General features: G+C 53.7%; 1 protein-coding gene across 33 annotated transcripts in view; it reads left to right on the top strand.

Moving 5' to 3' along the window:
• Positions 1–23,946, top strand: part of NCOR1 (nuclear receptor corepressor 1) — a 1,832,391-nt gene that overhangs the window by 1,518,273 nt on the left and 290,172 nt on the right. For all 33 annotated transcript variants that reach the window (XM_085649294.1, XM_085649293.1, XM_085649281.1 and 30 more), the window contains one exon: positions 1,719–2,290. In XM_085649294.1, the coding sequence (XP_085505420.1) occupies positions 1,719–2,290 (572 nt within the window). The remainder of the gene's footprint in view (positions 1–1,718; positions 2,291–23,946) is intronic.

Below are 23,946 nucleotides of genomic sequence, written 5' to 3'. Positions count from 1 at the left end.
GACGGGTGAGTGAGCTCCAGGCTTTATCTTCAAAGCCTCCTTTTCTGTCTGTTCATCCGGACAAGGTTGTCCTTCGGCCTCGTCCCTCCATTCTTCCGAAAGTGGTGACTCCATTTCATCTTGGGCAGTCTGTCACCTTGCCCACCTTCTTTCCGCCTCCGCATCCTTCCAAAGAGGAAGAGAGGCTCCACCGTCTGGACCCAAAACTTGCGCTCTCCTTTTATTTGGACCGCACAAAGCAGTTCCGGGTGGACGACCAACTTTTCGTTGGATACGTGGGTGCTAAGAAGGGGAAAGCTGTGCACAAACGGACCATCTCTCGGTGGGTCGTTTTGTGCATCAAAATTTGTTACTCCTTGGCAAAAAAGGACCCTCCTGTTGGGCTGCGCGCCCATTCTACTCGGGCCACAGCGGCTACTACTGCTTTGGGACGGGGTGTCCCTTTGCAGGACATTTGTCAAGCGGCAACGTGGGCTTCGCTACACACGTTTGCCAGGCATTACTGCCTTGACAGCCACGTCCGGAGGGATGGCTTCTTTGGCCGTTCTGTCCTCCAGGACTTTCTGGTGTGATCTTGGTTCGCAGACCCACCACCGGGGATGGTATTGCTTGGGTATCTATTCTAAGGTGAGGAATCTAACTAACGTGTTTCTTTCAGATGAACAAGTTACTTACCTTCGGTAACGATGTATCTGTAAGAAACATTAGTTAGATTCCTCACCGACCCACCCATCCTCCCCGTTCTGCGAACTGACATCTAGGGTTAAGGTTATCCTTTTCAGGCCCCTAGATTTTATTTTTGGCACCAGTGTCGGTCTTTGCATGGCTCTGCGTTCCTGGCGCGGAAGGCTATGTACAAGAACTGACGTCAGCGCGCGAGGGCGGCGTCTAAGTACTCCGACGTCATTCCGGCGCACGACGCCGACGACGGACGCGGAGCCGCAGACGACGCCTAGCGACGCGCAAGGGGTATTGCTGACACAAAATCTTCCGGATCCAGTCTGACGCCTGGGGATATTCTAAGGTGAGGAATCTAACTTAACTAATGTTTCTTACAGATATCGTTATCGAAGGTAAGTAACTTGTTCTTTCAGATGAACAAGGTACTTACCTTCGGTAACGATGTATCTGTAAGAAACATTAGTTAGTTAGATTCCTCTCCGACCCACCCATCCTCCCCATTCTGCGAACTGACATCTAGGGTTAAGGTTATCCTTTTCAGGCCCCTAGATTTTATTTTTTGGCACCAGTGTCGGTCTTTGCATGGCTCTGCGTTCCTGGCGTGGAAAGCTATGTACAAGAACTGACGTCAGCGCGCGAGGGCGGCGTCTAAGTACTCCGACGTCATTCCGGCGCACGACGCCGACGACGGACGCGGAGCCGCAGACGACGCCTAGCGACGCGCAAGGGGTATTGCTGACAAAAAATCTTCCGGATCCAGTCTGACGCCTGGGGATATTCTAAGGTGAGGAATCTAACTAACTAATGTTTCTTACTGATACATCGTTACCGAAGGTAAGTAACTTGTTCTTTAGGTTAAACAGTAAGGTAATCCTCATTACACTGTAGGCAAGACTCTCATTTTCTCAATTTAAGCCTTGTGAAGTGGATTGCAGAAGAGCTGCCTAAAAGATTTCCACAATGTGCAGTGAGCATGATATTCAGAATTATATGCCTTAATGTACTCTTTTTGATATGTTTCTATTTTTTGTGTGCAGGCAGCTCCCACCTGGCGCTCCTTCCATTTCGCAGGGTTTGCCCGCCCGTTACAACACAGCTGCTGATGCTCTTGCTGCACTTGTGGATGCTGCTGCTTCTGCACCACAGATGGAAGTAGCAAAAGGTAAAGAAAGCAAGCATGAGGCCAGCAGAATGGAGGAGAGCATGGCTCGTCGGTCAGCAGTGGAGCAGCAGCAACACCACCAACAGCAGCAGCTGCAGCATCAACTGCACCAGCAGTTACAACAGCAACATTTGCAGCAGCAATTGCAGCAGCAGCAGATGGAGCAAAAATTGCTGGAGCCAGACAGAAGACTAGTACAGTGTCCATATACGTCGTCTGGTTTTTCCACTAGCAAGTCACAGACTCAACCGTCTGCTGCTATTTATTCTGAAGCAGGCAAGGACAAAGTGGCTCCTCCAAAGTCTAGGTACGAGGAGGAGTTAAGAACTCGAGGGAAGACCACAATCACTGCTGCAAACTTTATTGACGTGATAATCACTCGACAGATTGCCTCTGACAAGGATGCCAGGGAAAGAGGCTCTCAGAGTTCGGATTCCTCCAGCAGCTGTATGTACAACTTTATTTTATTCACAAAGGTTTCCTGACCAACATGTTTGAAATGCATACTTAATTGATGCTAAATGTTGCAAGAAAACCTCATCAGTCATTTGAGATTGCTTTTATGCTTAGTTTGGAGTGTTTTGTTGCAAATGGATCTCTGTCCTTCCTATCATTCTCTCATTCTCTGTTAACCAGTCTGCATTGTTTTTACATTTGTTTGCTATACTGCTTTGTTTCCTTTTCTTCATAATATCCCCTTTTCTGATGGAGATGTCTAATTGCAGAGCCCTCACCTTATGAATACCCCCAGTTGCCAGATTGGATTAGGAGAATTTTTAACAGTAATTCCTATTTGCGTCAGCTGGTGTCATGTGGTTCCCTGTCAGATCAGTCCCATCCCGGATGTGTCATTGGGCCACTATAACTGCACCACCTCTACCCACTGACGTCCGTTCCTTACTGTTTGTGGCATGTCTAGCTGTAAAATTGCATGCTTTGCATACTTCCACCATCTAGTGTTGGTATTGGATGTGAACAACTTGTTTTTCTTCTAAAGAAATATTTTCGAGTCGCCGGACATGGGGACTCCACCTATCAGTGCTAATGCAATTGGACTCCATTTTTAGATTGTTTTTTATCCACCATCATGTTCCGATGTGTTTGCGTGAGCTCCGGTTTGATGCCGTGTGGTGTTCTAGCTGGGCCTTCAGATCCGTTCCCTTCTGGTGCGTAAAACCAAACAGTCACGCTAGTGCAGTGGTTTCCAGCATCGTGTCCCGTTAGGTTACCTTCTGGTCGACTATGTTTTTGAATACTATCACTGTGGTTAGAGAATGTCGAGGTGGTGGAAAGCACTAAATTCCGATTCTACGCCACTTTCAAACGCCAAGAATCCGAGGTCAGATCTTCACAAAATGTGTAATCTGTGTTGGTCTCCCGAGCACCATTAAGACTCCTGTTAGGCGTGACACGCCTTTAGGAACAAGAAGATCCTTCAGAATCAAAGAGCATGCCGCATTGCCTCAGCTTCGACGGCACACAGAAGACAAGAGGACAACACTCCAGACCTCTTCAAAGAGAAGGAGGAGTCGGACGTTGAGCAGCCAGACACCCTAGCGGCCGAGGAGAAGGCAGCCTTTTCATCACAAAGTTTTGACGCCGAGGATGATAGGAAACCTTCTCTGGCCTGACGTTCACCTAATGTCCCAGTGAATACTGTAACTCCCTCTGCTCACCAGAAGGAGGCATAACCTTCTTGCTCCTATGCCATCTTTGAGGTCTCCAGTGCACCCCTTCCTCTTGGCAATGGTCGCCACCGTCATTCCAAGCTGGACTCACCCGAACGCTTCAGCGTCTGATCCGAATATGCAAGTTCAGCCACCCTCTGACTCAAAAAGGGTGGACACAGATGCCCTTGGAGCTGAAACACGATGCACCAAGTCAATCAGGGCCGAGAGACAGCGATACGAAACGTTTGAAGCAGTCACCCCAATCCAAAGCCGGTGAAACACTCGTAGCCGAGATCGACTTGCGCGTCGTCTGGTCGGTGCCCCTCTTCAGCTCCATCCAGGCCATCTGCAGATGCATCCTCAGTCTCTGCGGAGGATTCTGACTGAACAATCCTGGAGCAGCTCCAAGAACACTTGAACGGCAAGCAAAAAACAGATCCACATCCAGCCAGACACTGGTCTGATTCTGGTGAAGCCCCCTCAAGTAGTGAAGGATCCCCTTCCTCCTAAGAGGAAGTTGAATTTTCAGGAGGGCTTTAATCCTCCTGCGGCACCCACATCTAAAAAGAATAAGATCGATAGAGCCACCTCTGCGCTGCCCCCTGCCCGTCCCTCGCCTCCAGTCGCTCCCCTTTTCTTCTTCTTCCATTGCTTCTCCTTTCTGGTCTGTGGGTTCTCCACAACATTCACCACACAGCTCCTTAACACTCTGGGTGGAGGCAGTCCACGAACACCTTATGACCTCCATTATCCCCCGGAAGGTCCAGATCTCTGGGATGATTATGATACAGAGACTTCAGCGGACACAGACCCAGATCTGTACACTACAAAGCCCTAGTCTGCATATGGAGCGCGACCACGACCCCAAGTCGTGCTCCGACTGTCAGTCGATGGCGTCGTAGGCTTTGCGGGAGCAGCCCAGAAAGCTGCTTGAACGCCGACAGTAGGCTCCCTGCCTTTCAAAGTCCCGGTCGAGAGGGAAGACGATGGACTGGTCGCGGAGCCACCAACATTCTGTTTCCAAATCATCGAAGTTCTCACACTCTGGGTCGGGTAAGTCAAAGCATAAGAAGAAGTCGAAGAAGCATCGTCGCTCTTTCACTTCTCGTCGGTCGGCCGATCCGACGAGGCACTCGGGTGGTGCCACTCCCGTGGCTCCGTGTGTGGAGCCCGAAGGGTCTACTCCGAGCTTCCCTCCCTTTCCGGGACCCGGAGCAACCCCCGCCCTGCTTCGTACGTTCTACGAGGTGATGCATGCCATCTTTGGGCGAACTGACCCCGCCGGCATATTCGGCCCCGCGGACTCGGTTGAGGGGCCTAGGTCTTCGCTGCCGGCTGCTCCGGCCCCGGTGCTGCAGGCTCCCCTTGGATCCAGGCCTGGATCCGGATCGGTGCCGGTTGATCTCATTACACCTCCACTGGCACCGCTTCCTACGGCACCACTACCACATTCGGTGCAGGTTGGCTCCGTGGCCGGCATCGACCCCGGCCCTAATCCGGGTGGGGTTTTTGTGCCCCTGTTCACTCCTGAGGTCCCTTTCCAACAACAGTGGCACCTAGAGGATGATGAGGAGAACTGAAAGGGGTCAGGTGACCCTTTAACTGACCAGTTAGATACTAAGCAGGACTGGAGAGAGGAACTGAAGGATGCCAGTGGTCTTGACACTTCACCCGACCTTGGCATGTTGTCTCCTCCTACCGTACTACAGAGGAGGGGGCGTCATATGCAGTAGTGTTGCGTAGGGCGGCCGAGGCTCTCAACCTCGAGCTTCCTGCGGTGGCGGTCAGGAATAACCTGACTGAGGTGCTTCAACCGGCAGTGCGCTCTTCAGAGCCCCTGCTGCCGTTTAATGAGGCCCTCACCGATGTCCTTTTGGGCACGTGGTCCAGGCCCAACACAGTGGCTCCTGTGGACAGGATGATCGCCACCGCCCGGCTCCAGGCAACCCCACTTTACTCTTCCCAACACCCCACCCCGGAGAGGTTGGTGGTCGAAGCCTCCACCTCCAAAAGCGCCTTCCCTACCTCTCCACTGGAAAGGGAATCCAAGAAGCTGGGCCATCTTGGCAAGAAATGTTTCTCTTCCGCCAGCTTAGGACTGTGGTCTGTAGACACCGCATGTCTCTTGGGCCATTATTCACACTCAGTGTGGGATACAGTGGCGCAAGTGCTGCCTCAGTGTCTTTCGGAGGCCCGGGCAGTGCTCTCCCAGGCTTTTGCCGCTGGAAGAGATGCAACAAAGTTTACAATCCGTTGTGGGCTGGACACCCCCAACTCTCTGTGCAGGACCATTTCAACATCGGTAACGCTTCATCGCTACACCTAGATGAGGTCCTCTGGCTTTTCAAGAAATGTCCAGAACACCTTGATGGACATGCCCTTTGATGGCCGTCGCCTTTTTGGCGACAAAGCAGACAACGCCCTGGAGCGCTTCAAGGACTCACAGGCTACATCCATGTCCTTGGGCTTCTCCTCCCGTCCGGCGCAGTCTGCTTTCCCCCCCGTTTTGTGGCTACGGAAGGGGTGCTCTGCTATGTCCCACCCAGGGCCACAGGCCGCAGCGAGTTACCCAACCTTCGCACGGCCGGGGACGTGGAAACAACCGGCGAGGTTCTGGGGGCCAGAGGGTGGGCCAGTCCACCAACCCCACCTCTGCAGCAGCCTCCAAACCCTCCTAGTCCGTCATTTCAGGCCCATCAAACGCCAGTGGGCAGCAGGATTCGCCATCACCTCCCCCACTGGTACACCACCACTTCGGACAGGTGGGTTTTGCAGATAGTCCGAAGGGGCTACTCCCTCCCCTTCGAGACTACCCCCTCCCCTTCGAGACTACCCCCTCCCCTTCGAGACTACCCCTCCAGCCATGCCTCCGCGATACCACCACATGTCGGAGGATCATCTGGCTCTTCTCCAGCAGGAAGTTACGGCTCTCTCGACCAAGGGAGCCATCGAGCGCGTTCCTGTCCCAGAAGTAGTTTGTGGTTGTTACTCCCACTACTTTCTGGTTCCCAAGAAGGACAAGGACCCGCGTCCTATCTTGGACATCAATCGCTTCCTCCGGAAGGAGAAGTTCAAGATGTTGACGCTTGCTCAGGTCTTGTCTGCCCTCGACCCGCAAGACTGGATGGTAGCGTTGGACTTGCAGGAAGCTTATTTTCACAACCCCGCCCTGCCGGCCCACCTGCGTTACCTACGGTTCACGGTAGGCCACTAGCACTTTCAGTTTAGCGTCCTCTCATTTGGCCTTACCAGCGCCCCTTGGGTGTTCCCGAAAGTGATGGCGGTGGTTGCAGCTCAACTGCGCAGATCAGTGGTTTTATTCTTCCCCCTATCTCGACGACTGGCTGTTGAAAGCGGGCTCACCCCAAGCAGTCGTCTGTCACCTTAAGACTACAGCCGACCTCCTGCATTTGCTGGGGTTCTCAATCAATGTGCCGAAGTTGCACATTATTCCCTCTCAGAAGCTCCTCTTCAACAGAGCGGTTCTGGACACTACGCAGTTTTGGTTCTATCCTCCCTAACAGCGAGTCTGGGATGTTCAGGCTATGATTCCGATCTTTCAGCTTCTACCCGGGTTTTGGTCAGAATGACCCTGAGGCTGCTGGGCCGCCTGAATCCTGCTGGGCGATCATGCCAGGTGGCATATGCGGGCTCTGCAGTGGGACCTGAAGTTCCAGTGGGCGCAGCATCAGGGGAATCTGTCCGATTTGGTACAGATCTCGTTGGGCACTGCTCAACAACTGCAGTGGTGGCTCACGAACCAGGATTGGGTCCATGGCAGGTCCCTTTTCCTTCCCCAACCAGACCACACTGTGGTGACGGATGCCTCCCTTCTGGGATGGGGCGGCCACGTGGGAGAGGCGGAGGTCAGAGGCCTCTGGTCTCCGGCGGAGTCCGGGCTTCACCTCAACCTTCTGGAGCTCCGGGCGATTCGCCTTGCACTGAAGGCATTCCTTCCCTCTGTCCGGGTAAGAGTAGTGCAGGTGTTCACGGACAACACCACCGCCATTTGGTATTGCAACAAACAGGGCGGGGTGGGGTCGTGGTCCCTATGTCAGGAGGCCCTCCGCCTCTGGACATGGCTGGAACATCAGGGCATTTCCTTGGTGGTTCAACACCTGGCAGGTTCTCTGAATGCCAGGGCGAACAAACTCAGCCGCAGGTATATGATGGATCACGAATGGCGTCTTCACTCGGAGGTTGTGCAAGGTCTCAAAAGTGGGGGAGCTTTGGTTAGATCTATTCGCCACCAAAGAGAACGCGCAATGTCAGCAATTCTGCGCGTTGGAATTTCCTAGGCGGCACTCGCTCGGCGACGCTTTTCGTCACAAGTGGAGTTGCGGTCTGTTGTACGCCTTTCCACCTATACCACTTCTGCTCAGAGTGCTGAAGAAGATCAGGCGCGTCCGGCGCGTCCGGGCCCAAGTCATTCTTGTGGCTCCGTATTGGGCACGAAGAGTCTGTTATCCCGAGCTGCTCAACATGGCCATCGATCCTTCGATCAGACTGCCTCTTCGGGAGGATCTTCTGTCGCAGTAGCAGGGGATGGTTCTCCACCCGAACCTGTCCAGTCTCAACCTGTCCAGTCTCAACCTCCTTGCGTGGAGATTGAGCGGCGGCAGTTGACGTCTTTCAACCTGCCTCCTGAAGTCTGTGATGTAATCTTGACAGCCAGGCGTCCCTCCACTGAGACTGTATACGCCTGTAGGTAGACACAATTTGTGGCATGGGTCTTGTTGTGTATTAAGGCTTGTTACTCTGGCTAAAAAGGAGCCTTCTGTCGGGCTATGCGCTCACTCCATCAGGGCGACAGCAGCCACTACTGCCTTGGGAAGAGGAGTGCCTCTGAATGACATTGGTCAGGCAGCCACGTGGGCATCACTGCACACGTTCACCAAACACTACTGTCTGGACAGCCAAGTCTGGAGAGACGGCTTCTTTGGCCGTTGTGTTCTCCAGGACTTTCTGCTGTATTCTTGATTCGCAGACCCACCACCGGCTTTGGTATTGCTGGGGTATCTATTATAAGGTAAGGAATCTATAACTAACGTGTTTCTTTCAGATGCACTAATTACTTACCTTCGGTAATGATATATCTGTAAGAAACTTACGTTTGTTATAGATTCCTTACCGCCCCACCCATCCTCCTTGTTCCGTGAACTGATTTCTAGGGTTAATGACATCCTTTCAGGGCCCTAGTTTTGCTCACAAATGGTCAATGTCGTGCATGGCTCAGCATTTCTGGCGCGAAAAGTCGTGTACAGAACTGACGACCGCGCGTGAGGGCGGCGTCTAAGTAGCTGCGGCGACGTGATCCCGGCGACCACGACAACTGACGCGGAGTCGACAGACGCCACCTTCTGACGCGCAGAGGTACTGCTGACGGAAAAACTTTCCGGATCCAGTCTGACTCCTGGGGGTAATTCTAAGGTAAGGAATCAATAACTAACTAATGTTTCTTACAGATATATCACTACCGAAGGTAAGTAACTTGTGCATCTGATAGAGACTACTAGCCGCAGATTCCTTCACGTAGAATTATTCCCAGGCGTGAGACTGGATCCGGAATCTTTTTGCCACAACATCCCTGCGTGCCGGGGGCGGGGCGAAATCACGCGACTCCCAGGCGTCATCCGCGTACGTGACATCAGCGAGGTCACATAAACGCCCCGGCGCGTCCACGTCAGTTTTTTCCTTTAACGCGTGCAACGTGGATCTGAGCCTTGCTACGGGCCTGTTGGGCCCCTTTTTTCTTCCATTTTTTAGTGGAACAGTGGCGAATGCCTTCGGGCTTTAAGACTTGCATGTCTTGTGGGCATCTTATGTCGGCAACGGACCCTCACCTCATTTGTATGTGGTGTTTGGGGAGGATCACGGCAGCACAGACTGTACGGAGTGCCAACAGTTGAAGCCGAAGTCGCGGCGGGAGCGCTGGATGAAACTTCTCTCGGCGCGTCTCTCCAGGTCGACGTCCTCCCCTCGGTCTGCTTCGACGGACGGCTTCAGACTCGGCCGTGGTCTTCGTCCTCTCCTTTCTCCAATGTCATGTGAGCGTCGCTCCCCGGTGGGTAAGTGTCGCCATTTGTCCCTAGGGGCTGGTTTCCGGCCTCCCGGGGGCGTGGACTCTCCGCGGGTGATGCAGCCCCGCGTGTCATCCTATTCACCGTTTCCCGGTGTTAGGGTGTCGAGATTCCAAATGGACACATACGCGGCGGCTTTGCAGGCCTCGCTGGCGTCTCCTCCTCCTTCCCCTCCTGGTGCGTCGGCGGATCCCTCGCTCTGCGCAGGGCCCTTTGCGGCGCCGCCGGTGTCTCCGGCGCCGACTGGTTCGGATCCAGGCTTGGAGGATGTGGTACTGTTGGATTGCAGCTTCTCTGAGGCACCTCCCTCAGGCCACGGCGTCTCTGCCTCGCCGCAAACCCCGGCGGGGATCCTTGTGGCGTCGCGGGAGGTCGCCGGTGCTAGAGTCGCATCCCCGAGCCCCTCTCTGTCAATTGACAGGGTGGTCCTGTCTAAGGCCGAGGTGACGTTGCTACGGTGCCAGCAGCAGCTGGAACGTGCGGAGCCGCAGGGGTCGGTGGTCCCTCCTCGTCCCGCTCCGGGTCGATGCCGAGGGCAGACCCCTCATCCCTCTCCGGACTCCTCTCGTCCCTCCCCACAGGTGGCTGCCTCGCCAGAGGTTGAATCGTCCCTGGCGCCGCCGCATGGGTTGCCGAGCGATCTTCGCCTCATTCTGGGCCGTGGCTGTCGGAGGGCTTCGTGCCACTCCCCAGGCCAGTCTCGTTCCCCCGTGCAGGTGGCTGCCTCGGTGGGGGTCGGGTCGGCGTCACACCGGCGCCGCCCCGGGGCCGGTGCGGCTCCATCTCTACTCCGGTCTCCACTCCGGTCCCCAGTGCGGAGTGACTTGGAGGTCCCTTCTCCGGTGACGCCGACTGGTGCCGCCGTCCTACCTCAAGCAGCGGATTCTACGTCTCCGCGCAGGGGTCGTACCGCGGATTCGTCTTCGGACGCGCCTTCTTCTCCGGAGGCATGCATATTGGTGTCGTTCTCCCTGGAGACTGGGCGCCGTGTGGTGTCTTTTTCACCGGCATTGAAGGGCGGATCACCGCCCTTCCTGGGGCAGAGGTGTTCGTCAGAAGAGCGGCAGGTCCCTCATTCTTCAGCTCCTTCTAATTTCCAGGTCTATCCCTTGCCCGCCCCGCTTGGCCTCGGGGACGGCTGCCTTAGTTTGCAGCCATCGCCCACGGAGGAGCTGATTTCTCCACCGCGGGGCCCTACAGAGGCGGGTGCGGTCTTCGCTCATGCGGTGTCCACGGCTGTGGGCATCCTGTGCATGCGTGACCCGGTGGCTCCCATTCCGGCGGACCATCTGTTGGAGGTCCTCCTCCAGGGCTCTGGTGGGAGGGAAATCCTACTTCCCTTTGAAGGTTCACTCCTTTCTTCCCTGACGGGGGCTTGGAGGTGTCCTGCCTCAGGGGACTCGGTGCCTCAGCATCTTCTGCACCGGCACCTCCCGGCGCCGCGTAACCCGGTGTGTCTTTCCCTTCACCCCTCAGCCGCCAGCCTCCTTTTGCGGACTGCTTTTCTCTCCCTGCTGCCGCTGTTTGCTCCGCCGTCCCAAGAGGCCGCGGGCTGGACTCTTGGGGACGCAACATGTTTGCCTCAACCAGCGCTGCCCTGCGGGCCCTTAACACCTTGTGTATGCTGGCTAGGGGACTTACGGGATCATGCATTGAATGGCCGGGAGCTTGCGGCGTTTATTCTCCGTTCCGCTCTGGACATCTCGGAGGTGCTGGGCCGGGCCATGGCTTCCTCAGTCGCTCTCCGTCGCCATGCTTGGCTTCGGGACGGAGTATTCCCTGAGAATATTCGGGAGCGACTCATCGACCTTCCATTTGATGGCAGCCTGTTGTTCCATGCCCCGGCCGACACCGCCATCCAAAGGCTCTTGGCAGGGCTCCGTCCTCCTGCTCCGCCTTATCCCCCTCCTACTCCGTCCCCTCCTCAGTGACTTCTGAGTTGGGTTGATTCTGGGCCTTCTTAGGTCGGCTTTTCTGTGCAGTGTGTTTTCTCGCCGTTTGCGTCCTTCCTTGGGACTTTGGCATTGTTGGCTGCTGGAGTGCCCTTGTGTTGATTGTGTGTGGTTCTGCAGGAGTTGTTGCGCAGGCTTGGCCCTGAGATTTGGCCTTCTGCTTGGGCTGCTTGTCAAGCCTTCAGCGGGGGTGTTTTTTCCCTGTGCCTCTTTTGTTTTTTTCTCTGCTGCGGAAGTTCTTCCAAAGAGGGTTCCCATATCTTGGGATTTAACGTACCCCATGTGGGGTAGAGGTAGCTGTCATATGGCTTGCGCTCTGCTATAGGGTTCTGGTCTCCTTCGGGTGCCTGTTCTCCATGGCGTTTAGGTAGGTTGCTTTTGCTTCCTGAGGTCGTGTGCGCGGCCACTCGTAGTGGTGGCCCGGGCATCTCCTACTCTCCCTACTCCTGTCCTAAGGTCTGGGATGATCCTGTGTTCTCCCTTGCCAGGTGTCGCCTACTCGGCCTTCTTGGGGCCTCGGACTGTTCTTCTTGCTTCTGGCTTTGACTGCTGGCGCAGTTCTGGCTGACAGGCTGCTCTCCATCTGGAATGGGTTTGCCCTCTTTCCCCTGGTTTTCTTGAGCTCTCTAGGCTTCTTCTTTTTCTTCCGCTTTTCATGTCTTGGCATTCGGCGGAAGCTATTTTGCCTTGTGGGGGAGTGGGGTGCTTCGGCCTCTCCGTCCTTGCCCTTGGTTCCTCTGCTGTGAGTGTACGAGCCTCTTCAGCCTTCTTTCCCTCTTACACCCCCTTGGGGTCGGTGGGGTCCTGCTTGTGGGGGTTCCCTTGGCCTGGCAGGGGCGAGGTTCTACCTGGTACACAGATCTGGTCCCCTACGGGCCCTCTGTTCTGCATTGGCTGGTGGGGTCCTTTCGCAGACCCTCCTTCCCAGGGGGTATTGCTAGGTTATCTATTCTACGTGAAGGAATCTGCGGCTAGTAGAGTATCAGATGTACGTGTTACTTACCTTCGGTAACGATGTATCTGGTAGAGACGGTTCTAGCCGCAGATTCCTTCACGGCCCGCCCTTCCTCCCCTATTCTGCGAGGACCCTTGGGTTGGTCTTCGGTACTCGCCACCCGGTGGGGGGACTGTGTCTCCTGTGAGTGCCTTCCTTGTTCTTGTGGGTGACTCCGTCTGGGGGCGGTTCATTCCTCCTCTGGTCCTTGGGAGAATGGGGTTCCAGTGCTCCGGTGCCCTGCTGCTCTGGCTGCTCCAGGTTTTGGGGGGATTGATTTCTATCCTTCCCTTCCTTCCATTGCTTTCCTTTGACTAAGGGTCGTCTGGCCTTGTCTTGCCCTTGTGTGTGGTTGCCCTCTAGGTTGGGGTTGCTTTGAGATTTGTTGTCCCTGTCGGTCTTGGGACTGGTCCCATTACTTGCTCAGGGTGGGGCGGGAGCTTCCTACGTGTGCCATGACTTTTGCGCCTGTTGTTGCCTCCAGGGCACAGGGATGGGGGGTTGTTTCTGTGCTGGCAGGGTGACTGCGCAGGTTTCTGCTTGTTCTTCTTCATTCTTCTTTCCCTGCCCTTGGGTTCTTCGGTGTTGGCACTACCCTGGTGGTGGTGTTAGTCACCGTTTCTTTCCAATTTTTCTGCTCTTCGCACACTGTTCCCATGCTTCCACAATTTTTTATCTGGTGGTTCCGCGTTGTGGTGCGAAAAAGTTCTCCGAAGAAAACTGACGTGGGCGCGCCGGGGCAGGTCTTATGTGACCTCGCTGATGTCACGTACGCGGACAGCGCCTGGGCGGAGTCGCGTGATGTCACCCCGGCGCGCAGGGATGCTGTGGCAAAATGTTTCCGGATCCAGTCTCACGCCTGGGGATAATTCTACGTGAAGGAATCTGCGGCTAGAACCGTCTCTACCAGATACATCGTTACAGAAGTTAAGTAACTCGTACGTCAGCGCTAACATCTGCTACTTGTTGGATGCTGCTTACACGGCTGACCTGGGGGGGAAATAAAAGTATCCAATTACGCCACCGTGTGTTTCAAGCCAGAGGTCCAGTAAAACCTCTTGAACGTCTTTTGACTGCCTGCATCACTACGGCCCTCAGATCAACCAGATGTTAGAAAAAATAAATAAAGAATACCATGGGTGCCACAGCGATGGGTGCCCCGCAGACTTCCCACTCCTTGTGGCTATTATCGCCATTTGGTTGCATCTGGCGGCTGCCTACCTACAAAAGTGCCAACATGCTTCACTCTTCAGAGTACCAGTCATTAATGTTTTCATGGAAGGTCTTAAAGTGGTTATTCCACCCAGCACGCCTCTTGCAAACGGTGTGGAACCTTAACATCGTTGTTACTAGGCTTATGGGCCCTCCTTTCAAGCCACTTAATTCTTGCCCATTGCAATTTCTGTCACGGAAAGTAGCTTTCTCGTAGCTATCACTTCCCTTAAACGAGTCAGTGAGATACATGCTCTTACACTGGAAAAACCTTTCTCCCAGGTTCATCATAATAGGGCAGTTCTCAGAACCAGTCCCAAATTTCTCCCTAAGATGGTCTTCTGCTTCCACCTAAATCAGACAATTGAGTTGCCAGTCTTCTTTCCACACCCATAGTCTGTAACAGAACGTGCTTTACATACTTTGGATGTCAAAAGAGTGCTAATGTACTGCATTGACGGAACAAACGATTTTGTACGAAACAACAACTATTCGTGTCCTGCTCTAAGCCACATAAGGGACAATGCACTCTCTGAAAGAGAGACGTTAGTGATCGATTCCTTACCTTAGAAAATCGGCAGGCGTCAGACTGGATCCGCAAAGTTTTCGTCAGCAGCATCCTTGCGCGTCAGTCGGCGTCGTCGTGCGGCTCCACGTACGTCGCTGATATCTTAGTCGCTGAGATGATGTCGTCGGAGCTACTTAGACGCGCCCACGCGCGCTAACGTCAGTTGTTTCTTTTTCCGCGCCAGCAAGCGCAGATCCTAGAGCGAGTGGTACTCGTAGTTAATCTTTTAACTTGGTTTTTGAGACTTGTTTCTCTTGGTTTGTCGAGTACTCGAGTCTTGGTGCAGTAGGGATGCCCGGGTTTAAGTCCTGTAGGGGCTGCCGTCGGACTATGTCGTTGGCGGACCCGCATAACGTGTGTCTCTTCTGTTTGGGTCACGCTTATTGTCGGCCATGGTGCCGAAGGCTTTGCGGGAGCGTTCCCGAAAATTGTTGGAGGCCCGCAATCGGCTCCGCACTGCTCAAGGTCCCGCTCCCGTGGGAGGTAAAGGGACAGGTCGTGGGGCCAACACCATCATTCGTCGGAATTGGGGACAGTAAGTCAAGACGCCATAAGAAGTCGAAGAAGCAACGTTGCTATTCGTCTACCCTTCACCCTTCGCGGTGGACGGGGTGGGTGGTCACTCCCCCGCGGCTCCGGTGGAGCCTCCGTTGTTGCTTGCGGCCTACCCGCCTTTCCCAGGTCCGAAAGCGACTACGGAAGAAATACAGGTATTCCTGTTGGCCATGCGCCGTTTGTTTCCCACATCGGATCCCTCCGGAGCCCCTTCGGACCCCGTGGACCTGTGGTGTGGTTCTGCACCCGTGCCGCCATCTTTGGCCCCGGCTACGCTGGCAAGATACCCTGTCGCGCCGGGCCTGATGCTGCCTCCGGCGTCTGGGCCGATGCCGTTGCCAACGGGGCCGACTACTTTGACCCTGGATTGGTCTATTATCCTCAGATTCCAAATCCAGGTGGTGAGGTTATTCTCTTTCCCCAGGCCCCTTGTCCTTACCGGCCTCTTACACAGCCGGTGGACGAAGGGGACTACTGGGAGGGGTCCGATGACCCTCTTGCAGCTCAATGCGAGGATGAACCGAAGTGGGAAGGTGATATGTAATGTCCAGGCGATCTGGATTTCTCTCCGCACCCTGATGCACTGTCCCCTGCTTCCGTAGCTACGGAAGAGGTTGGGACTTTTTCTGTGGTGTTTCGCAGGGCAGCTGAGGCTCTTAACCTTGAGCTCCCAGCTGTACCTATGAGGACCAATCTCCTGACCGAGGTGCTGCAGCCAGCGACGACTTCTGCGGAGCCGCTTCTGCCCTTTAATGACAAGCTTACAGACATTCTGTTAAGCACCTGGACCAAGCCTAACAGAGGGGTTCCTGTGGATAAGAGTGTGGCGCAACGTCATCGCCCGGCCCTGGGCGACTCCAATTTTCTCACGCTACACCCAACGCCCGAGAGTCTGGTTGTCCAGGCCTCTGCCTCTCCGAGTGCGTTCCCTTCCGCACCTCCGGGCAAGGAATCTAAAAAACTGGAGCAGTTGGGAAAAAGATTTTCAACTCTGACGGTTCTGGGTTGCGGGTGGTGAATACTGCGTGTCTGTTGGACCATTAGTCCCACTCTGTGTGGGACGCAGTCACACAGGTGCTGCCCCAGTTTCCAGTGGAGGCTCGGGCGGTGCTCTCCCAAGCCATTACCGAAGGGAGAGATGCTGCGAAATTCACTATCTGTTGTAGTCTTGACACAGCCCACTCCCTCGGCAGGGCAATTTCCAGAACTGTGGCGCTACGCCGTTACGCCTGGCTCAGAACTACTGGCTTTTCAGGGGATGTCATGAACACTTTGTTGGACATGTCCTTTGAAGGCACACGCCTCTTTGGTGACAAGGCGGATAGCACTTTGGAGCGCTTTAAGGACACCTGGGCTACGGCCCAGTCCTTGGGTCTTGCCACCACGCGCGCTCCCTTGGGGTCTGCTTTTCGCACCTTTCGAGGTCAGGGTCGAGGCGCCCAAGCGCATTCCTTTCAGAGCCGCCGGCCTGCGCAGCTGGGGTTGGGGTGCCTGCCGAGGTGGGTCACAGGGCCAGCAGGCGGGTCAGTCCACCGCCGCCTCTGCCTCAAAACCTTCCTAATCCGGTGTTTCAGGCCCACCAGATGCCAGTGGGTGGCAGGATTCGCCATCACCTCCCACACTGGCGCACCATCACTTCGGACAGGTGGGTTCTGCAGATAGTCCGGGGCTACTCCCTCCCCTTCGAGACTACCCCTCCAGCCATGCCGCCTCAGTACCACCGCATGTCGGGGGATCACTTGGCACTTCTCCAGCAGAAAGTTGCAGCCCTCTTGGCCAAGGAGGCCATCGAGCGCGTTCAGACGTCAGAAGTAGATCGTGGTTGTTATTTCCACTACTTCTTGATTCCAAAGGTGGACAAGGGCCCGCGTCCTATCTTAGACCTCCGGAACATCAATCGCTTCCTCCGGAAGGAGAAGTTCAAGATGCTCACACTTGCTCAGGTCTTGTCTGCCCTAGACCCACAAGACTGGATGGTAGCGTTGGACTTGCAGGATGCTTATTTTCATATCCCCGTCCTGCCGGTCCACCGGCGTTACCTGCGGTTCACGGCAGGCCACAAGCACTTTCAGTTCACCGTGCTCCCTTTCGGCCTTACCAGCGCCGCTTGGGTGTTCACGAAAGTGATGGCGGTGGTTGCAGCTCATCTGCGCAGATCAAGGGTTTCAGTCTTCCCCTATCTCGACGACTGACTGTTGAAGGCGGGCTCGCCCCAGGCAGTTGTCTCCCACCTCCAGACTACGGCCGACCTCCTGCATTCACTGGGGTTTTCCATCAACGTGCCGAAGTCGCATTTGATTCACTCTCAGAAGCTCCTTTTCATCGGATCGGTTCTGGATACGGTGCAATTTCAGGTTTATCCTCCCGAACAGTGAGTCTGGGACATACGGGCTATGATTCCGATCTTTCAGCCCTTCTCCTTGGTTCTGGTCAGGAAGACCCTGAGACTGCTGGACCTCATGGCCTCCTGCATCCTGCTGATCAGTCATGCCAGGTGGCATATGCGGGCTCTGCAGTAGGACCTGAAGTTCCAATGGACGCAGCATCAGGGAAACCTGTCCGACTACGTCCAGATCTTGGAGGGCACTGCACTGGACTTGCAGTGGTCGCTCACGGACCAGCGTTGGGTCAGCGGTAGATCCCTCTCTCTTCCCCAACCGGAGCACACAGTAGTGATGTATGCGTCCCTCCTGGGATGGGGCAGCCACATGGGAGAGGCGGAGATCAGAGGCCTCTGGTATCTGGCGGTTTCCAAGCTTCATATCAACCTTTTGGAGCTCAGGGCGATCCTACTTGCACTGAAAGCATTCCTTCCCTCTATCAAGGGGAGAGTAGTGCAAGTGTTCCCGGACAATACCGCCATGTGGTACTGCAACAAGCAAGGCGGGGTGGGGTCGTGGACCCTATGTCAGGAGGCTCTGCGTCTCTGGACATGGGTGGAACGTCAAGGCATTTCCTTGGTGGTTCAACACTTGGCAGGTTCTCTGAACGCCAGGGCGAACGTTCTCAGCCGCAGGTGCATGTTGGATCACGAATGGCATCTTCTCTCGGACGTGGCGCAAGGTCTCTTTCAGCAGTGGGGAGAAACTTGGGTTCGAGGCATATGAGCTGCAGATCACACACTGAGGATAAGATCGCCATCTGGTGTTGGGCTCGGATGATTGCAGGTTGTTGTTGTCTTCGGAAGAAGCCTTTGGTCACGAGGTTGGTGACTCCTCCCCTGGACAACAGTGCGCATGGGCATCCACTCCATCGGCAGATTGTTTTTTTCCGCCATTGGGTTCGGATGAACTTTTTTCCGCTCCAGCAGAAAACTTCCAGCAATCGATTTAACTCTTTAATCTTCATTCCATCGACGTCGACATCAACTCGGACCGGTTCCGGAAGCGGCTGATGGACAGGACACCCTTCAAAAAATGCCCCCAGTGTGGAGCGAAGTTCCCCCACAGTGACCACCACGAGGTTTGCAACCTCTGCCTGTCGCCGGAACACAACGAGTCCACCTGTCCAGCTTGTTCCGCTTTCCATTCGAAGAAGACCCTCCGGGACCGAAGAGCTCGACGCCATATTATGGCCAAACCAGCTCCAGAACCGGAGGACATCTTTGCTCAAGATGTTCCCGAAGACGACACCGAAGATCTCGAGATCGTGTCCGAGGCCGACGATTCCGATGACCTCATCACTCCAGGGCAGCGTGTGAGTACCACCCCCCCTGCCCCTGCCCCATCCAAAAAAGCATTGGTCAAGACTCCGCCAGCTGGGCCCAGTCGCGACCGGAAATCCTCTTCAGAAGCCCCGCCCTCGGGCCCGGCTCCGAAGACATCTAAGCCTGTGGGTGGCTCGGGCTCGAGCAAACCTCACCTGATTGTGCCTTTAACACCCTCGGCACCCAAACACCCACTGTCGGCACCGAAACAGGCTCCAAGACCGAAATCTCCTTCGGCACAGAAACGTTCCTCGGCACCGAAGTCTCCACCGGCACCGAGACGTTCTTCAACATCGATGCCTGAAAGTCCATCGGCACCGAAACCTCAGTCGGCACCGAAACCTCAGTCGGCACCGAAAACTCAGTCGGCACCGAAAACTCAGTCGGCACCGAAAACTCAGTCGGCACCGAAAACTCAGTCGGCACCGAAAACTCAGTCGGCACCGAAAACTCAGTCGGCACCGAAAACTCAGTCGGCACCGAAAACTCAGTCGGCACCGAAAACTCAGTCGGCACCGAAAACTCAGTCGGCACCGAAAACTCAGTCGGCACCGAAAACTCAGTCGGCACCGAAAACTCAGTCGGCACCGAAAACTCAGTCGGCACCGAAAACTCAGTCGGCACCGAAAACTCAGTCGACGCCGAAAACTGCGTCCCCGCCGAAAAAAGCTCATAAAGACCCGAAGCGGACGTCACAGACACCACCTTCGGAGCCAGATGAACTTTTTCGACCAGATCCTACTCAGAAGCGGATCTACATCAATCCTAACACGGGACATGTGACTGCCATCCCATATAAAAAGCGGAAGCTGGACACTACACCTCCCCCAGCTCCCATACGGAAAAAGGACTGTGCTACTTCACCACTTCGTCCTTCCTCTCCTGTTTTACCTCCTAACCCGTCCCCCCCTCCTCCTCCTGATTCTCCTTTACCTTTACCATCTCCCTATCATTCACCTCCTCCACAGGATGATAATGATGACTTAGGGGGAGGGGCGGACCCTGATTTATTTAATGATCCTGTTGATCCAAACGACCCTTTTACGTTCCCAGACCCAGCACCCATGGATGACTGGTCTTATCCTATACCTGACATGCCTGACCCCACTACCTACCCCTCCAAGCCCTCCCCTCCTGATGACCACCTAGGGTTCGGCCAACTTATAAATAGGGCAGCAACATTCCACGGCGTTACAATGCACACAGACGCCCTTGAAGAGGACTTTCTCCTTGATACCTTTGAGCAGTCACAAAAGACTGTTCACATACTGCCCATGATCAAAGGGGTTATAAAGCATGCTACTGAAGTCTTTAAGGACCCTGTTCGAGCTAGGGTTCTCAACCCACGCATCGAAAAAAAGTACCGACCAGCCCCGCAAGACCCTGCATACATTAAGGCCCAGCTCCCTTTAGACTCCCTAGTCGTATCAAATGCCAGGAAGCGCGCTAACTCACAGACAACTGGAGAAACGCCTCCCCCAGACAAAGAGTCTAAGCTTTTAGAAGCCTCGGGCAAACGGGTCGCCGCGCAGGCGGGTAACCATTGGCGTATTGCGAATACCCAGGCCCTGTTAGCCAGGTATGATAGAGCGCATTATGACCAACTTGAGGACCTTATGCAACATCTGCCTGAACCTTTTAAGTCCCAGGCCTCTGACCTCATCCAAGAAGGCAAATTAATATCTAATGCCTCCATTAAATGCGCCTTAGATGCAGCAGACACTGCTTCTAGAGCGGTCAATACTAGCGTCTTACTCAGACGACATGCCTGGCTCCGTATTTCCGGTTTTAAACCGGAGGTTCAAACCGCAATTCTAGCTCAACCTTTCAACCAAGAGCAGCTATTTGGCCCTGCAGTGGATACTGCATTAGAAAAAATGAAAAAGGATAATGAAACTGCCAAGTCTATGGGAGCACTGCAGTCTCATCAAAACCGGGGTTCCTTTCGTCGCTCCTTTTATAGAGGAGGCTCCAAAAACACATCAACTGAGACCACGTCCACCTTTAAAAATTCTGGACAAACATCCCCTAACAGAGGTTATTTCCGGGGAGGTTATAGGGGAAACAATAACAAAGGTCGAGGGCGGGGCAACAACAACAACACCCGCACCTCACCAGCCACCAAACAGTGACTTGCCACCACTCCCCCCAGACCATTCCACTCCGGTCGGGGGGCGACTCCAACAATTCCTGCCTGTCTGGACTTCCATCACCACAGACAGGTGGGTAAGACAAATTATCCAGTCTGGCTACTGCCTCGAACTCATACAATCCCCCCCAAACATACCGCCCAAACAACGTCCAATGTCCTCGCATCATCTCTCTCTCCTCAAACAAGAAGTTCAATCCCTGTTACAAAAACATGCGATAGAACCAGTCCCCCTTCAACATCAGGGAAAAGGGGTATATTCTCTATACTTCCTCATTCCCAAAAAGGACAAAACACTAAGGCCCATACTGGATCTCAGACTACTAAACCAGTATATACATTCGGATCATTTTCACATGACCACTCTCCAACAAGTCCTCCCACTTTTACAACAGGGAGACTTCCTCGCCACATTGGACCTCAAGGACGCATACTTTCACATCCCTATGCATCCCGCTCACAGAAAATATCTACGATTTGTGGTAGATGGGCAACACTATCAATTTACAGTTCTCCCATTCGGAGTAACAACAGCACCCAGAGTGTTCACCAAGTGCCTAGCAGTCGTGGCAGCGCATCTCAGAAGACAACAGATCCATGTCTTCCCCTATCTGGACGATTGGCTCATAAAAGCCAATACATACCAAAAATGCGTTCTCCACACTCCTCGCACGATTCAAACTCTCCACGATTTGGGATTCACTATCAACTACCCCAAATCCCACCTACAACCTTCCCACTTACATCAGTATCTAGGAGCAACCATAGATACATCCAAAGCCATTGCCTATCCCAGCACAGCCAGGATAGCCAGTATACAAAATCTCATCTCTCAATTTCAAACTCATCCATCTCTTCCAGCAAGAGTGTTCATGCAGCTCCTAGGCATGATGGCGTCATGCATCTCCATAGTCCCACACGCACGACTTCAAATGCGTCCCTTACAGGAATGCTTAGCACAACAGTGGAACCAAGCTCACGGACAACTTACCGATCTGGTGTTGGTGGACAGTCGCTCACTTCGATCACTGAAATGGTGGAACACCATCAACCTGTCCAAAGGGAGACCGTTCTTAGAGCCTCTTCCACAAGTTGTGCTAACTACAGACGCATCTCTCACGGGGTGGGGAGCCCACCTCCTTCACCATACCACTCAGGGCAGATGGACCAGCCAACAAAAACTGCTCCACATCAACCACCTGGAACTCTTAGCAGTGTTCCTAGCACTAAAATCCTTTCAAATTCACCTAAAGAACAAAACTGTCCTCATACGCACAGACAACATGACGACAATGTATTATATACAGAAACAGGGAGGGACACACTCTCTCCAACTGTCCCAACTGGCACAGCAAATCTGGAGATGGGCAATTCCCCAGAACATCTACCTGTTAGCAGAACATCTCCCAGGGATCCACAATCAAGTGGCCGACCTCCTAAGTCGCCACACACAACAGATCCACGAATGGGAACTACACCCCAAGGTTCTACTCCCCTTCTTCCAAAAGTGGGGACAACCAGACATAGACCTGTTCGCCACTCCCGAAAACACAAAATGCCCAACCTTCGCCGCCAGGTTTCCACACCCACAGTCGAAGGGCAATGCCCTATGGATGAACTGGTCAGGCAGATTTGCGTACGCCTTTCCGCCTCTCCCACTAGTTCCATTTGTGGTACGCAAACTGAAACAACAGTCACTAACACTAATACTAGTGGCTCCCACTTGGGCACGTCAACCGTGGTTCACCACACTTCTGGAACTATCTTTAGTTCCACATCAAAAGCTACGCCTCTCCCCGGATCTATTAACCCAGAACCATGGAGAAATCAGACACCCAGATCCTCAAACACTGAACCTAGCGATCTGGCTCCTGAGATCCTAGAGTTCGGTTACCTCAATCTCCCTCCAGACTGTATGAATATCATAAAAGAAGCCAGACGCCCTACTACTAGAGCGTGTTATGCCGCTAAATGGAAACGATTTGCCATCTACTGCGCTAATAATGACATACATCCATTGGATGCTTCCATCCAAAACATCATTTGCTATCTACTACACTTGCAAAGATGCAATCTAGCGTATTCCTCTATACGTTTACACCTAGCAGCCTTGGCAGCCTACTTGCAAAACAGGCAACACCTGTCCCTTTTTAAGGTACCAGCCATCAAAGCGTTTATGGAAGGTCTCAAAAGAATTCTTCCCCCAAGATTGCCACCTGCACCAGTGTGGAATCTCAATGTGGTTCTAACAAGACTCATGGGTCCCCCATTTGAACCTATGCACAAATGTGAATTGCAATTCCTAACATGGAAGGTAGCCTTCCTTATCGCAATCACTTCCCTCCGCAGAGTAAGTGAAATACAAGCCCTTACACTCGAGGAACCTTTCTTACAACTACACCGTAACAAAGTGGTTCTTAGGACAAACCCTAAATTTCTTCCAAAAGTGATTTCCCCTTTCCACCTTAACCAATCAGTAGAACTACCGGTCTTCTTCCCAAATCCAGACTCGGTAGCTGAAAGGGCCCTACATACCTTAGATGTTAAAAGAGCCTTGCTTTATTACATCGACAGGACAAAACCTTTTCGAAAGACAAAACAACTCTTTGTTGCTTTCGCGCCACCACACAAAGGCAACCCGATCTCCAAATCAGGAATAGCCCGGTGGATAGTTAAATGCATCCAAATATGCTACCTCAAGGCTAAACGTACACTTACAGTTCCCCCTAGGGCGCACTCCACGCGTAAAATAGGGGCTTCTATGGCCTTCTTAGGCAATATTCCCTTAGAAGACATTTGCAAGGCAGCCACATGGTCTACCACGCATACCTTCACTAAACACTATTGTGTTGACGTGCAGGCCAAACAACAGGCCTCCGTGGGCCAGGCTGTCCTAAAAACTTTATTTCAAGCTGCTGCAACGGATACAGGCGACCACCGCTAAGGGGAGCACTGCTGTATAATCTATCCTCAGTGTGTGATCTGCAGCTCATATGCCTCGAACGGAATATGCTACTTACCAGTATGCATCTGTTCTTGGCATGTAGAGCTGCAGAGTCACACACGCCCGCCCGCCTCCCCGGGACCTGTATCTGTTCCAGCATCCGTCTTACTTAGACATTACACATGGACATCCTTTCTTTCTTTTCTATATACTCCATCTTTTCCCATCATGGCGAAAAACAATCTGCCGATGGAGTGGATGCCCATGCGCACT

The sequence above is a fragment of the Triturus cristatus genome, chromosome 3_2 (assembly GCF_964204655.1).
Source record: "Triturus cristatus chromosome 3_2, aTriCri1.1, whole genome shotgun sequence".
Taxonomy (NCBI): domain Eukaryota; kingdom Metazoa; phylum Chordata; class Amphibia; order Caudata; family Salamandridae; genus Triturus; species Triturus cristatus.
This window is presented reverse-complemented; position numbering and strand designations above follow the sequence as displayed.